The 15,255-nt window shown below is 43.5% G+C and overlaps 2 protein-coding genes across 2 annotated transcripts in view; one reads left to right on the top strand and one right to left on the bottom strand.

Moving 5' to 3' along the window:
• The window catches only part of TAX1BP3 (Tax1 binding protein 3), a 49,808-nt gene extending 44,440 nt beyond the window's left edge, over nt 1-5,368 (top strand). Inside the window, exon 4 of the mRNA XM_068270718.1 lies at nt 791-5,368. Within this exon, the coding sequence (XP_068126819.1) occupies nt 791-928 (138 nt within the window). The 3' untranslated portion in view covers nt 929-5,368. The remainder of the gene's footprint in view (nt 1-790) is intronic.
• An 8,500-nt stretch (nt 5,369-13,868) lies between these two features.
• CTNS (cystinosin, lysosomal cystine transporter) overlaps nt 13,869-15,255 on the bottom strand; it is a 30,902-nt gene continuing 29,515 nt past the window's right edge. The window contains exon 11 of the mRNA XM_068270716.1: nt 13,869-14,283. Coding sequence (XP_068126817.1) covers nt 14,153-14,283 — 131 coding nt within the window. The 3' untranslated portion in view covers nt 13,869-14,152. The remainder of the gene's footprint in view (nt 14,284-15,255) is intronic.

Raw genomic sequence — 15,255 nt, 5'->3', positions numbered from 1 at the left:
AGACAAAAATCTAACCAATCCAATCAGATTAAATCAATCTGATTTTCGGATGGATCCTGTCAATCGGATTGGTTAGGAGATTTTTCCCCATTAAACTTTTCCCCAAGTCCTGGAGTTTGACAATCGTGATGCGGATTGTGCACAGACAACCAACATAGTTTATGCTACCATTGAACCTGCCTTCTCAAGTTTCCCATCATTCCCAGCGCATTTAAATTGGATCCAAGATAAACTTTTACTCATTGCATAATTGTGTTCGTTTCATCTAGTTTATAGGGCATTCCTCAAGCCAAATACTTTTTTTGTTTTGTTCTAATACTCGAATTCCCTATAAACGAAACAAGCCTCGCCCACAGCTCCTTTTGTGCCTTGGCACTGTAGCAAGGGCTTATGGGAGCTCAGTCTGGGCAGGAGGAGGAGGGTACTAGCCATTGATTTCAGAGGCAGAGGGAGGAGGAGAGGGGACTGAATTTACACACAGGCAAGCTGATAGCATCTCCAGTCCTCAGCCGGTGACAATGTGACAAACAAAACATGGCCCCTGTCATTGTATCACAGGAATAAATAATCATAAACTTTTGAAGTTGTTTGCAGCTAGATTTGCTGTGTAAACGATCTAAACTTTAGATAAGATATATAGACAAGTTACTTGTTATAGTTAGTTTATCATCTCTGATCCGCTTTAACACCCATATGAATTTATATAACATTCTATTTGGTTGCTGCACAGCATTATGTTCTATGCCCGATTGGTTATCGGTATCGCTTCACCTTCCCCATGTGCTTACAGGTGAATGGATGGGACATGACCATGGTGACGCACGACCAGGCCAGGAAACGTCTCACCAAGAGGAACGAGGAGGTGGTGCGGCTTCTGGTGACCAGGAAGTCCCTGCAGGAGGCCGTCAGGCAATCGATGAGGCCATAACAATGTTCTTACTCCAACCACCATTCATGATTCTTCAAAAGAGAGAATGTCTTGGTCCTTCCTGTATTACAGATATTGGTTCCATCGTAAACGGCACCGGCGGCCACCGAAGCTCCTCCTCCATCTGTAAGCAGCGGACTTCTTGTGTCGCTTGTGGCCAGTTCACTGTTCTTCACTTTCCAGGCTAGTTCCGGAGGCTGAGGTCTCGCTCTGCCATTCTGGACACACACTTCCAGTCTATTCCATGCATAATGTATTTTTTTAAATAACATGACACTAAATTCTTTAATCTAGAATATCGATGATGAACAGAATGTCAGATTATTAACAGGATTGATTTTTCTTTGGGATTACGATATATTTTTATGCCTGTTTTGTTTATGACGGTTTGTTGAGAAATGACTCCGTCTGCAGTAGAGATGATCGTCTTGATGCAAATGTAATGATTTTATCTTGCTTGGGCTTAGCATAAAATGTGCACCAGCTCAGAGTTATTAGTAAGGATGATCAATGAGATGCAAATATTTCTGACTTTAAAGTGAACCTCCAGACTAAAGCTTTAACAGTACCACAGCATCAGAACTTTGTTTTTCTTACCCAAGCCTCATTTTTAGCTGCACAGAAGAAAACTGCCCTGGCTTCTGCTGTTTTGCTGCAATTTTTTTTTTTAAATTTGAGATTTGAAGCCTATCGTGTGCAGCTGAGAGGGGTGATCAGGACACAGGGGAGTTGGAACTGTCTTATGCTCCCTGTCACCTCCTTTCAACCAAAAAGATGGCTGCCCCCATGAAAGAGATGACTGCCCCATGAAATCACAAACATTTGTCTATTCTTTTAAAACTGGGTGGGTAAGGGCCCATTTCCACTATCGCGAATTTGCATGCGTTTTTCGCATGCAAATTCGCATAGCAATACAAGTGAATGGGACACTTTCCACTTGTCAGGATTCCTTTGCGTTTTTCTGTACACAAAAAATTTGCATGGCAGAGCCATCAGAATTCGCATATCTCATACCGCTATGCGAATCGCATACAATGTATTTAATAGGAAATTCGCATAAGGTTTGGGTATGCGAATTTTCATGCGAATCCGCATGGAAACAATGGAAAAGCACACCAGCACTGCCATGGTTAAATTCGCATACATCGTCATCTAGGCTGGAGTTCCTCTTTAAAGGAATCCAGAGACCTTGGAAACTAAAGATTTGATACTTAACCGCCTCTTTCTCCAGCCCCATAAGCACATCTGAGTCACATGCCATCCTCCCGCGGTCTGCCGTTCAGCTGTTAACAGCCCCGGTAACTGGTTCAGTCGCGTCAGTCTGGGTCTTCTGCGCATGCGCAGGAGGTCTGCCCAGAACTGCAGACGGCAAGGGGCTCAGACGTGCTTATGGGGCGAGAGGAAGCCACGGGTAAGTATCGGATCTTTAGTTTCCGAGGTCACTTTAAGCAGGATTATGTACATTTTTATTCAAACATCTGCAGCTTGAAAATGGACCAATTCAGTCCAACCCGAGGTTCAAATTGATTGGTTGGTCCATTTACAAGCTGCATATATTTGCATAAAAATGTACACAATCGTGCGTGAACTCAGAAATATTTACATCTCATTGATCACCCCTAATATTTTCCCAATGGGGGGGGGTTGACTTTCCATGGCTTCGGAAGGTGAGGTTCGGTTAATAGTGGGACAAGATGACCAGAAATTAAATTAGTTTTGGTGCAGAGCAATTCAAGGAACCAAAATATCCACTAAACTCGCTGAAAAGTGTTCTGTATAGCCTTTGTTTTATGAAGAGTGCTGCTTCTTTTTTGTAGGTATAGTAGAGGTGATGGTTAGTTGGTTCTTTTGTTCTATTTTCACCAAAACCTTAAAAGGATACATGAGACAGATCTAAAACAAAGTTTTTACTTACCTGGAGGTTCTTCCAACCCTGAGAAGTCTATCAGGTCCCGTGCTGAAGTTCTGCCGTGCGCAAGGCTGCTGCTGTCCCCTCTGTAAGATCGTGACTGAGTTGTGATCTTCTGTGCATGTTCAGAGCGCTCCCAGTGATGGCAGCACGATCGAGACAACCGCATGTGCAGAAGACCAAGACTCGGCTGTGGGTCACAATCTTACGGAGAGGACGGTGGCGGCCTGGAGAACATCGGAACTTCGGCATGGGATCTGATAGACTTCTAGGGGCTGGAAGAAGCCACAGGTGAGATAAACTTGTCTGTTTTAGGTACGCCTCCTGTATCCTTTAATGCTGTCCTTAAAGTGCAGCTCCAATTAACGCTAACAGTCCTTCTCAAATCCCCTCTGTACGTTTTTAAGGTATTTTAACTAGCTCCATGGTACAGCATTCTGCCGTATTATCCATTTGCACTGGGGGTCTGCATGTGTTCACAACACTGCTTAGCTTTGATAATGCCTGCCATACACTTATGTATGTGACCCCAAAACACCCACAGATTGACTTGATCTGTGGTTACTTTTGTAACCTGTTATTTCAGTGCAACTAAAAAATGTAGTGGTCCAAAGGGAGGTCTGGAATTTTACCTCCTACTTTAAGCAGACTTAAAGGACCACCCGAGGTGACACGAGATAGACATGTGTACGTACAGTGCCAAGCACACAAATAACTAGGCTGTGTTCCTTTTTTTTTTTTCTCTTCCTGAAAAAGTTAATCAGGTATGCAAGTGACAGTTTCTACCCAGGTCAGATTAGGTCAGACTATAGAATAACCTACACTTATAAGTAATTACAGCCATAAAACACTTTCCTGTCAGTAAATGGCTTCTGAGAGCAGGAAAGAGATAAAAAGGATCAAGAATTCAAGGATTTGAGCTCTGACATACTTCAATGAAGGGATCATTGAGCAGAAACAATGAAACAGTAAAAACTTAAAAACTAGATTTAAATATAAAATTGGGAGATATCTAAAAATAAATAAATAAAATCATTTTTTAGGAGGCGGAGGAAAGAAACAATTGTTTTTCTCATCATTTTCACCTCTGATGTCCTTTAAGAACCAACGATGGCACATTCCTGGTAGTCTGTTTTTGTGCAGTAGTCTGCGGTACTTCACTAGTGCAGCCGCTACTACGGTATGTTAATTTAACGTAGTAGTAGTAGTAACATAGTAACTATAGTTAATTAACATCGTAGTGGCTGCACTAACAAAGTATTGCGGTACTGATAAACCACTACCGCGCGGCTTTTGTAAGCAGCGTCTGTCTAGTTTTGCGCTCTATTCTGTCACTAACGAGCGTAGCCTGCATGGAAACAAAATTAAGTCATACTGATTTAATAGCGCGAGCAACAGGAGGTTGGCCACACTATTTCCCTTAGTGAATCAACCCCAACGACCGATCTTAATTCTGGTTCTGCCACTCCTAATGGCATAGTGTGAAGTTGGTCCCCTGATTAGAACATTCTTCTGATCCTGGGTCCGGTGGGCCATTGAGCTGGGGCAAATGAAATGGACCATGTGGGGAATGTAGCAAGTTTTGCAAGCTGAGGTATACAGTCCTAACGCAAGTTTTTTTAACCACTAACTAGAATCTGGACTGCCTTAGAAAGGACTGTAATGCTGTATATACCAAAGATGCAGTAACTACTGGAGATGCTCATAGTTCTGGTTTACATGCAAATTGTATCTTGGAATTTGTCCAATCAAATTTCATCAGCTCTGGTACTTTAAAGAGAACACGAAGTGACCTGAAAAAGTTAAACTTCTGAAGAGAGAAGTCTCTGGATAGTCCAGAGAGCTTCCCATCTCTTCCTGGAGACCACCGCTGCCACAGATGGACTTTCTGAACATATTCAACAAGAGCTTGTTGGATATGTTCTCGTGGCCATGCTTCCGGCCGTGTTCAAGCAGGGCCGTACTTTCCCTGCTCAGTAATCCCAAAGGGGCCCTGCTACTGCACAGCTGTACTTGCGTAGTAGGCTCGGTATGGTCGAGCCAATGCTCAGATTATTGTGGCCGCAAACCTGTAAAGGGTCTCGAGTACTGGAGGTGCTCTGAAGGAGGATGTTGGAAGCATGTTGTTGGATCCAGAGGCTTCTTTCTTCTTAAGGTTGAAGTTTTGTTTTTGTGTTTTTCCTCTTACAGCTTCGCGCTTGATTGAAGTCTGTGCCCAAGCCAGAATTGTAAGCTTGTCAACTGCATTTTCAAGATGCATAAATTTGCAACTACTTAAAATGATTTGCATCTCCCTGACCTTCTCTAGTCCTGTCCACCAACCAATGAGATGGTAATATTCACTATTTGTACAGTTACTATAAGAAACTGCATCAATAAAGGAATCTTGTACCACAAGATCCTACATCCAGACAATACTAATATTGCACTGCTCCACAGCTGACCAAACCGTGCCAGACTGACTAGCCTACGCTACATGAGGTTTTTATACTGTTTGTACACAACTCTTAAATAAAAACTGGATTTACAAATTGGTGTTTCCTGCTTCCTTTTCTATTTTTTTTTTTTTTTTTTTAGGGGGGTAGGGAGGGATTTTTTATTTAATGGAAATCGACCAATCTAATTCCACCTCGGTAAAATTTGACTGGTCTCTTTTTCATGCTGCATATATTTACATACAAAATGTATATCATCGCACTCCCATTTCTGAGAGCGTTCTGTACATGAGCAGTCTTCATGAACTGCGCATGCACAGACCACTCCCGGCCACAGGAGGACGATTGCAGGGTGCATGTGGCCAGGTCAGCACATACGCAGTACTTTACTAGGGCTGACAGCAGTGTAACGCAGGGAATTGTGAGGGAACAGGTGGACTACAGGGGGCAGGAGGAAGCCCTGGGTAAGTGTACAACCTTGTGCTCTAATTGCCTCAGGAACTCTTAGAGACACTGAAGCCATTATAAAAATCAGTTTTTACCTTTTATTTTGTTTAAGGATCATTCCCAGACCTAAAATGCTGCTATCCCGCAGCAGAACGAGTGTTTTAATCACCCTCAAATCCTAGGGCAAAAATCCACGATTAGCGTCAATCCACCGCTGATCGCCGCCTCTCCCTCCCCCTCTCAGTGAAAGGGGCGGGGAGAGGCAGGATTGATGCAACGAGAGGCAGTGCTACAGCCCTAAGCTCTGCCTCAATCAGGAAGCGCTCCCCGCAATGTGCCCTTCTTTCACTGAGAGGGGTGGGGAGAGGCGGCAATCATCGGTGGATTGACACGCATGAAGGCAGAGCTGCAGCTCAAAGCACTGCCTCCCTGGGCAGCAAAATCCACGACCAGGAAAGTCGTGGATTTTTGCCCTAGGATTTGGGGGTGATAAAACCCTTGTTCTGCCGCGGGATAGCAGCATTTTAGGTCTGGCAATGATCCTTAAACAAAACTTAAAAACTGATTTTTATAGTGGCTTCAGTCTCTCTAAGTGTGGAAAGATTTGGAAACACAAACTGGGCCCAGCTTTAAAGAGAATCTGAGGAAGCCTTTTTAAATCTTAATAGGACACAGAGGTATGTTCTGTGCACAATACATGCCCCTGTGTCCTTTTAGTATTTAAAAATGCTGCCTTGGGTTCAAAAAAAGTCTAAAAGCCATGCAATTTTTCACATGCTTTTAGGCCTCATTCACACCTAAAATCAAAAATGCAAACACAAGCACTTTGTCGTCGTCCCTCACATTGCGGATTGATCTGTGGCAGCCCCTGCACTTTGGGCCCTTTCACACGAGAAGGTTAATAATAATTAGAATATTTGTATAGTGCTTTTCTCCAGTTGGACTCGAAGCGCTCAAGAGCTGCAGCCACTAAAATGTGCTCAAGAGGCCACCCTGCAGTTTTAGGAAGTCTTGCCTTGAACTACTTACTGAATAGGAACTGACCCAAGCCAGGATTTGAACCCTGGACTCCCATGTCAAAGGTGGTGCCCTTAAAGGCTACCTGAAGTGACATGAGATACACGTGTATGTACAGTGCCTAACACACAAAACTATGCTGTGTTCCTTTTTCTTTCTCTGCCTGAAAGAGTTAAATATCAGGTATGTAAGTGGCTGACTCAGTCCTGACTCAGACGGGAAGTGACTACAGTGTGACCCTCACTGATAAATTCCACTTTTTACCTCTTTCTTGCTCTCAGAAGCCATTTTCTGCTAGGAAAGTGTTGTATAGTTGGAATTTCTTATCAGTGAGGGTCACACTGTAGTCACTTCCTGTCTGAGTCAGGACTAGGCACTGTACATACACATGTCTATCTCATCATGTCACCTTGGGTGTTTTTTAATCAGAACACTATCCAGCCACAGGAAGTGAAAAGCCTGTTGAACTTACAACTGCTTGCTGTTGCCTTGTAACTGCTTGGTGAGTACACAGTTCAACTGCCTATGTGAAAGGGCCCTTACTCACCACCTTGCAAGTTAGTGCTGCAATTCTCCCTCCGGCATCTGGGTGGTGCTGTACCCCTATAGTGAGATCGCAGTCTGTCGTCATGAGGACAAGCTATCTCACCAGATGGATCTAGACTATTAGTACCAGAAGAAAAATGGCTGCTGGCATCTGGATCCTGGGGGGGGGGAGACAAGTTGAAACTCTTCCACCCGGTGCGTTGTCTCCATACCTCCTGGCACCTACCCCAAGTCTGGCTCGGGACCTGACTTCTTTTCCAACCTAAATCAGGGTTATGGCCAAGTAGGTTAATGTCTTAATGCACCTCAGACAGAAAATAAAGCTAAGTACATACTGTACGTAAAAGATGCCTCGGGTGACTATTAACGGAACAATGCCGTACAGACAGCCCTAGCCTTGAGGCTAGCATGGTGCTCTGTTCCTATGGAGAGACAGTAAAGTGTTGTACCGTGTTAGCCATGAGTAAAAGCAAGAAGTTTTGAATCAGGATGATACCATTTATTGGCTAACTTAGAGATGGATAAACAGTGAGCTTTCGACTTATAAAAAGCCTTCGTCGGACTGGTTCCTGACCAAAACTGAAAAACACAGCTTATATACACTGACATACAGAGGAGAAACATTCTTTAGCAAACATAAATGTAATTAGATGCCTTAACTGTTACTGAGGAGGCTTTCCCAGGCATCCTATCTAAATTGATAAGATCAATAGAATCCTCAACATGACATAAAGCAGACTCTAGTGATGAAGAGACATCTTAATGATGTCTCTTCATCACTAGAGTCTGCTTTATGTCATGTTGAGGATTCTATTGATCTTATCAATTTAGATAGGATGCCTGGGAAAGCCTCCTCAGTAACAATTAAGGCATCTAATTACATTTATGTTTGCTAAAGAATGTTTCTCCTCTGTATGTCAGTGTATATAAGCTGTGTTTTTCAGTTTTGGTCAGGAACCAGTCCGACGAAGGCTTTTTATAAGTCAAAAGCTCACTGTTTATCCATCTCTAAGTTAGCCAATAAATGGTATTATCCTGATTCAAAACTTCTTGCCTATGGAGAGAGGTAGAGAGATGGTGATTGTCAGAGCTGCTTTAATTGGTCGGCAGGGCACGTAAAAAGAATTGCAAACAGTTCTACTTGGGTCCATTGAGACGGATCTTTAACAATGCTGGAGCAATAACGATTGGTGGTGTCTGTACACACAACGATCGTCGGCTGAAACTTATCAGCCGTTTCAGACCATGGTTATCGCGTGGGTATGTAGCTATAGACGTAATTTGTAGCTGTATTCTCAGATCCGGTAACTGAAAAGTGAGACTTTGCAGTAATCATTGCTACCCTCATCCCTGTGACTAAAGCCTTAAGTGTAGGATTACAGCATTAGAATGTTATAGAGCAGGGGTGTCCAACTCAAAAACAAAGTGGGCTGAAATTGAACACTGGGACCTAGTCGCGGGCCTCAACATCTACTGGTCACCTTCCTCCCTTATAAAGTTCCCAGGTGTCTAATGGCCCTCTCCAGCCCCTGTACAGTTTCCTGATGTCTAGTGGTTCTCCCTCCGTCCCCCATATGGCTTCCTTTGGTGATCTAGGGCTTCACCTCCAATATAGCTTCCCTAGTGGCCTAGAGTGGGCCATACATAATGCAAAGTGGGGAAACCAATTGGGGGCCCAGATTTGGCCCACGTGCTGGAGATTGACATGTACAGTGGTGTGAAAAACTATTTGCCCCCTTCCTGATGTCTTATTCTTTTGCATGTTTGTCACACTTAAATGTTTCTGCTCATCAAAAACCGTTAACTATTAGTCCAAGATAACATAATTGAACACAAAATGCAGTTTTAAATAATGGTTTTTATTATTTAGTGAGGAAAAAAAACTCAATCTACATGGCCCTGTGTGAAAAAGTGATTGCCCCCCTTGTTAAAAAATAACTTAACTGTGGTTTATCACACCTGAGTTCAATTTCTGTAGTCACCCCCAGGCCTGATTACTGCCACACCTGTTTCAATTAAGAAATCATGTAAATAGGAGCTATCTGACACAGCGAAGTAGACCAAAAGATCCTCAAAAGCTAGACATCATGCCAAGATCCAAAGAAATTCAGGAACAAATGAGAACAAAAGTACTGTAATTGAGATCTATCAGTCTGGTAAAGGTCATAAAGCCGTTTCTAAAGCTTTGGGGCTCCAGCGAACCACAGTAAGAGCCATTATCCACAAATGGCAATAACATGGAACGGTGATGAACCTTCCCAGGAGTGGCCGGCCGATCAAAATTACCCAGAGAGCGCGGAGAAAACTCACCCGAGAGGCCACAAAAGACCCCAGGACAACATCTAAAGAACTGCAGGCCTCACTTGCCTCAATTAAGGTCAGTGTTCACGACTCCACCATAGGAAAGACTGGGCAAAAACGGCCTGCATGGCAGATATCCAAGGCGCAAACCACTTTTAAGCAAAAAGAACATTAAGGCTTGTCTCAATTTTGCTAAAAAAACATCTCAATGATTGCCAAAACTTTTGGGAAAATACCTTGTGGACCGATGAGACAAAAGTTGAACTTTTTGGAAGGTGCGTGTCCCGTTACATCTGGCATAGAAGTAACACAGCATTTCAGCAAAAGAACATCATACCAATAGTAAAATATGGTGGTGGTAGTGTGATGGTCTGGGGTTGTTTTGCTGCTTCAGGACCTGGAAGGCTTGCTGTGATAGATGGAACCATGCATTCTACTGTCTACCAAAAAATCCTGAAGGAGAATGTCCGGCCATCTGTTCGTCAACTCAAGCGATCTTGGGTGCTGCAGCAGGACAATTACCCAAAACACACCAGCAAATCCACCTCTGAATGGCTGAAGAAAAACAAAATGAAGACTTTGGAGTGGCCTAGTCAAAGTCCTGACCTGAATCCTATTGAGATGTTGTGGCATGACCTTAAAGAGAATCTGTACTCTGAAATTCTTACAATAAAAAGCATACCATTCTATTCATTATGTGCTCCTGGTCCCCTCTGTGCTGTTTCTGCCATTCTCTGCTGCAAACCTGGCTTGTAATTGCCAGTTTTAGGCAGTGTTTACAAACAAACTAACCAGCTTCTAATAGGCTCAGCTAAGCAGAGTGTGTTAGTCACACAGAGCCTGCAGGGGGTGTGTACAGCTTCTAGCTAATCACAAGCAGCCCTGCACATTCCAGTCTGACTGCCTCAGCCTGACTGTGCCGACTATAGAGAGAAGATTAGATCATATAACAGAGATAACACAGCTACTGTGCAATTAGGAAAAGCTGCAGTAAGCCAGACCACATTAGAAAAGGCATAGGAACTTATAGCATAGAAGAAATAAAGATAAACAATTTGTTACAGAGTCTCTTTAAAAAGGAGGTTTATGCTAGAAAACCCTCAAATAAAGCTGAATTACAACAATTCTGCAAAGATGAGTGGGCCAAAATTCCTCCAGAGCGCTGTAAAAGACTCGTTGCAAGTTATCGCAAACGCTTGATTGCAGTTATTGCTGCTAAGGGTGGCCCAACCAGTTATTAGGTTCAGGGGGCAATTTCTTTTTCACACAGGGTCATGTAGGTTTTGAGGTTTTTTTTCTCACTAAATAATAAACATCACTTAAAACGGCATTTTGTGTTCAATTATGTTATCATGGACTAATAGTTAACGGTTTTTGATGAGCAGGAACATTTAAGTGTGACAAACATGCAAAAGAATAAGAAATCAGGAAGGGGGCAAATAGTTTTTCACACCACTGTATGCTATAGAGGTATATTCCTTCATTAATTTATTCATGACTTGTTAAAGGGACCCTGAGCAGAGTCCTGAAATCAAAATCAGCACTTACTTGGGGCTTCCTCCAGCCCCCTGTAGCTGGCGAGGTCCCTCCTGTGGTTCTGCTAATGTAGCGACTCCAACTGAAGTTGACTTCAACTTTGGCGCGGTTCTGAAAAGACTGAACTGTGCAGGAGGCTTAAGGCTGTACACGTGTGATCGAGCCAGGTACACAGATGGGCTGCGCAGTTGCAGTCAACTTCGGCCAAAGTTGCCACACTAACTGGGCCACCAGCAGGACCACGGAGGGGACCAGGAGGATGCTGACGGAAGCCCCAGGTAAGAGCAGATTTTGGACTCTGCTCAGGATCCCTTTAATACCATCATGATACTAAATTGCAAGGTAGTGAAACTAAACACCCTAAAAAATAACACCAAGACAACGGGAGCCCAAATGGTGCAGTATGTCCCAAGAAGAACGATGGAAAACTCTAAGGATTATGGTAATCACAAAGGAAGGTTTGGCAAGCAGCAACCAACCACTGAAAGCAGGTGGAGATCTATAAACCCGACTCCACTCGGGTGTCCAGATGGAGCTGGATGTGGTCACACTCTTAGGAAAAGCAACAAAAGGTGCTATCAATGGCAAAACCACCAGGTACCAGCATACACACCTCCCAAAGGGGGGTGAAAGGCACACAGAAGTAGATAAAACCGAGTTAAAAACTGCTAAAAATAGAATTGGATTACCTCAATAACGACACGGTCATATAAATATGAATTTCATTAAGCACAGGCAATGCATTTCGGGGATCTGCACCCCCTTCCTCAGGCCCAATAAAGTGCAAGAGTTGTACCAGAGCCAGGAACAGCACACTCAGTTTTGCAACATGTGGTGACAATGACTGTCGAGATTCCTGATGACTCTCACACAAAGTACCGCGATCATTCACGCGGGTAGGAAGATGGATCGGTGAACCTTGTTCATCGGGAGCTGATGCTGTGAGGTTCTACGATCCATCTTCAGGTGAGGATTCAGCTTTACTGTGAGAACCTGCCGCACCGTGCGACCACCATAGGAATAGCATTGTGATGATATTGTCCGTTACAGCAGAATGCGAGTCTGAAAAGATCCTTAAAGAGAAACCGTAACCAAGGATTGAACTTCGTCCCAATCAGTAACTGATAACCCCTTTCCCATGAGAAATCTATTCCTTTTCTCAAACGGATCATCAGGGGGCGCTGTATGGCTGATATTGTGGTGAAACCCCTCCCACAGTGTGATGTCAGGACCATGATTCTGGCAGTTTCCTGTCTTTGAACCTCATTGCATTGTGGGAAAGAGTTGTTTACAGCTGTTTCTAACTGGCAAAAAAAGGAAGCAGCATCTCGTTCCACTGACATCACCTGCCAGCAGTAAAAATGTCGCCATGTGATAAATGTCAGAATGTAAATCAAGGAGAGGAAAGATTTTACAATTGGCAAACACTGACTAAATCATTTATACATAATTGTAAAAATGAAGATTTTTTTTTTTTACATTATTTTCACTGGAATTCCTCTTTGAAGCAGATCTGCAGCCTAAAGTAAAAATCGAACAGGCTAACTGGAAAATAAAATTAAGTTACCTTGCGCTGCCTTGTCCCGCAAAGCCGCCTCTAAGACCCCGCATCACCTGACTTATGTGTATGTGCTGCCCCCTGTCTTATCGCAGCTCAGAGTCATAACGCGCACGTCATCAGTGGCAGACCCGCAGGCGAAGCCAGTAAGAGCGTCACCATTGCGCAGCAAAGTCTGCGCTGACAGCTGCCTCCATCACAGCCTGCGGGATGCCTGAATGCGGGGGGTCCTTCTGTGTAACGTTTATTGATGAGGGTAAGCGTGAGCATTGTAATAGACAGTTGAGTTTGCTGGGATAAACCATTTGACTTTTTTTTATACACCCTGAAAAAAATCCCCCTGCTATGTCTATCTACATACAAAAGTCTGTCAACGTTATGCAAGGGACTGACGGACTCAGATTTCAGAGACATAATGTAGATTAAAGAGACATCACAAAGTTGAAAAAAAAAAAAACACAGCAAAACTCCTATATACTAGAAATATCTACTGTTGGATGATTAAAAATTAATTTATTCGCAGGAGTGGTCCTTTAACTTTCAGTTTTCTATGCGTGTTTTTCTGCATACTTTTTCTGCACACCAAGTGTGTTTCCATGCAGGAAAACGCGCACGTTTTTTTCACAGCAGCTGATGTAATTGATAGAGTAAACTGCCAAAATGTGCAGAGTCATCATGCAGAATGTCAGATTTTTTTCTGCGTGCGAACAACACAGTAAGTGTGAACTAGCCCATTGATTAACATGAGTTCTCAGTCTTTCTGTGCAGAAAACGCATACGAAAACTGTCAAGTGTGTTCCCTGCCTGAGAATCCCCCATAAGGAGATGGACTGGCCCAAAACCTCTCGGTTCTGTCAGATTTGAACTGCCTACTTTTTTGGGATAGTGGTGCTTTTAAGTGTAAAAGGACCCTTTTACACTTTGTCCGTTGCTTTCAGTTATAACTGAAACAACAACTGATGTGCAGTCCAGTGTCCTTGTTTCCAGCTTCAGTTTTTCAGCATATAGTGTGAAAGAGGCCATAGGGAAACATGGACACTAGACTGCACATCAGTTGTCCTTTCGGTTACAACTAACAGCAACTGATATAGTGTAAAAGGACCCTAATACACTATTAGTGCAATAAACTCTATCCACAGCATTTCCCCCTACTCTGAACTTTTTTCTTACAACTCACTAAAGCGGTATATATTGTGCTTAATCTAGATGCTTTTTATTTTATAAATATTCATTAAAAATTTACATTTTATTATATCCAATTCCTTTCACATTAGTCAGTCAGCAGACTACCAGCAATCCGCAGTCTGGCAGCAACCACTCCTCAAACCGTCAGCGATCCTCCAACTGGCACAGAGAACCACTGAGTTTAGGCACAAAAAGATTCAAAAATATCATTAAAAAAAAAAAAAAAAAAAGGAGGTAAAACTGATCCAAACGGTTCCTAACAAAGTGCTTTGGAAAGTGTTTAACATTGTTCAGACATTTTGATAGCCTTGGCTTTTCCGGTACAAGCAATAGTGCTGCGTGATAAATACAATGTCAAAGACAATAGAAAAGAGTCCCAAGCCAAATTTCGTGGGGTCGCCAAATATTAACGTCCATTCATCTGCAGAAAGAGGAAAAAGAAAATCAGCCTAGAAGTCATGATAAAATGAATCTCACAGTACAAGATGCTTGCAGGTCCATAAGCCATCATCTCTTCCCATCCATCATTGCTGCCAGTGATAGAAACATTCAAAGGCCGGTTGCCCACTAAATAGCGAATTACAATTGCTGAACACTTTTCATAACAATATCTGCAGTGTTTTCCAGCCCTACTGAAGAGGGTTTTTTTTAACTACTTGAGGACCGTGGTGTTAAACCCCCCCAAAAAGACCAGGTCATTTTTCTTCAACTGGGCCACTGCAGCTTTAACGGCTTGCTGCAGGACCGCACAACTCGGTACACAAGTGATTCCCACCCCCTTTCTCCCCACCAACAGAGCTTTCTGTTGGTGGGGTCTGATCACTCCCCAGCTGTTTATTTTTTTTATTTTTTTTATAAATATTTTTCGTATTTATTCTTAAATAAATGTACTGTTTTTTTTTGTTTTTTTTTTCCCCAGGTCCCTCCCTCCGCCTGCCTATCACAGTGATCAGCTGTGATAGACTTCAGCCTATCACCGCCGATCGCTTCTGTGTCCCCCAGAGGGACAGCTGTGTCAGACGGCTGTCCCCAGTACAGCGCTGCCTTAGATCGCAGCGCTGTTCAGCCCAATTAATGCTGGCCATAGACGGGTCGACACCTCCTTATCAATCGAGCTGCTGATGGCGCGATTGATAATATCCGACAGGTCCGATGACCCGCCGGATCGATTCCCCGCTCGATCCCCGTGGGCGGACAATAGCGGGGAAGCGAGTGGAAGATAAGGAGCGCCCGCGGGGAAGAGCGAGAATCGATCCGGGGAGACGAGGCAGGAGTCGACTCGTCTATACCCAGCACAACAGTCTCCGAGCGGCGATTGCCGCTGGGAGACTGAAGGCAAGAGCGAAGCTCCGCCTTCCAAGCGGAGATGCGTGCGCATCGGCACTCGCGATCT

The sequence above is a fragment of the Hyperolius riggenbachi genome, chromosome 2 (genome assembly GCF_040937935.1).
Source record: "Hyperolius riggenbachi isolate aHypRig1 chromosome 2, aHypRig1.pri, whole genome shotgun sequence".
Lineage (NCBI taxonomy): Eukaryota > Metazoa > Chordata > Amphibia > Anura > Hyperoliidae > Hyperolius > Hyperolius riggenbachi.
Note: the sequence above shows the minus strand (reverse complement) of the source record. Positions and strands in the feature narration are given on the sequence as shown.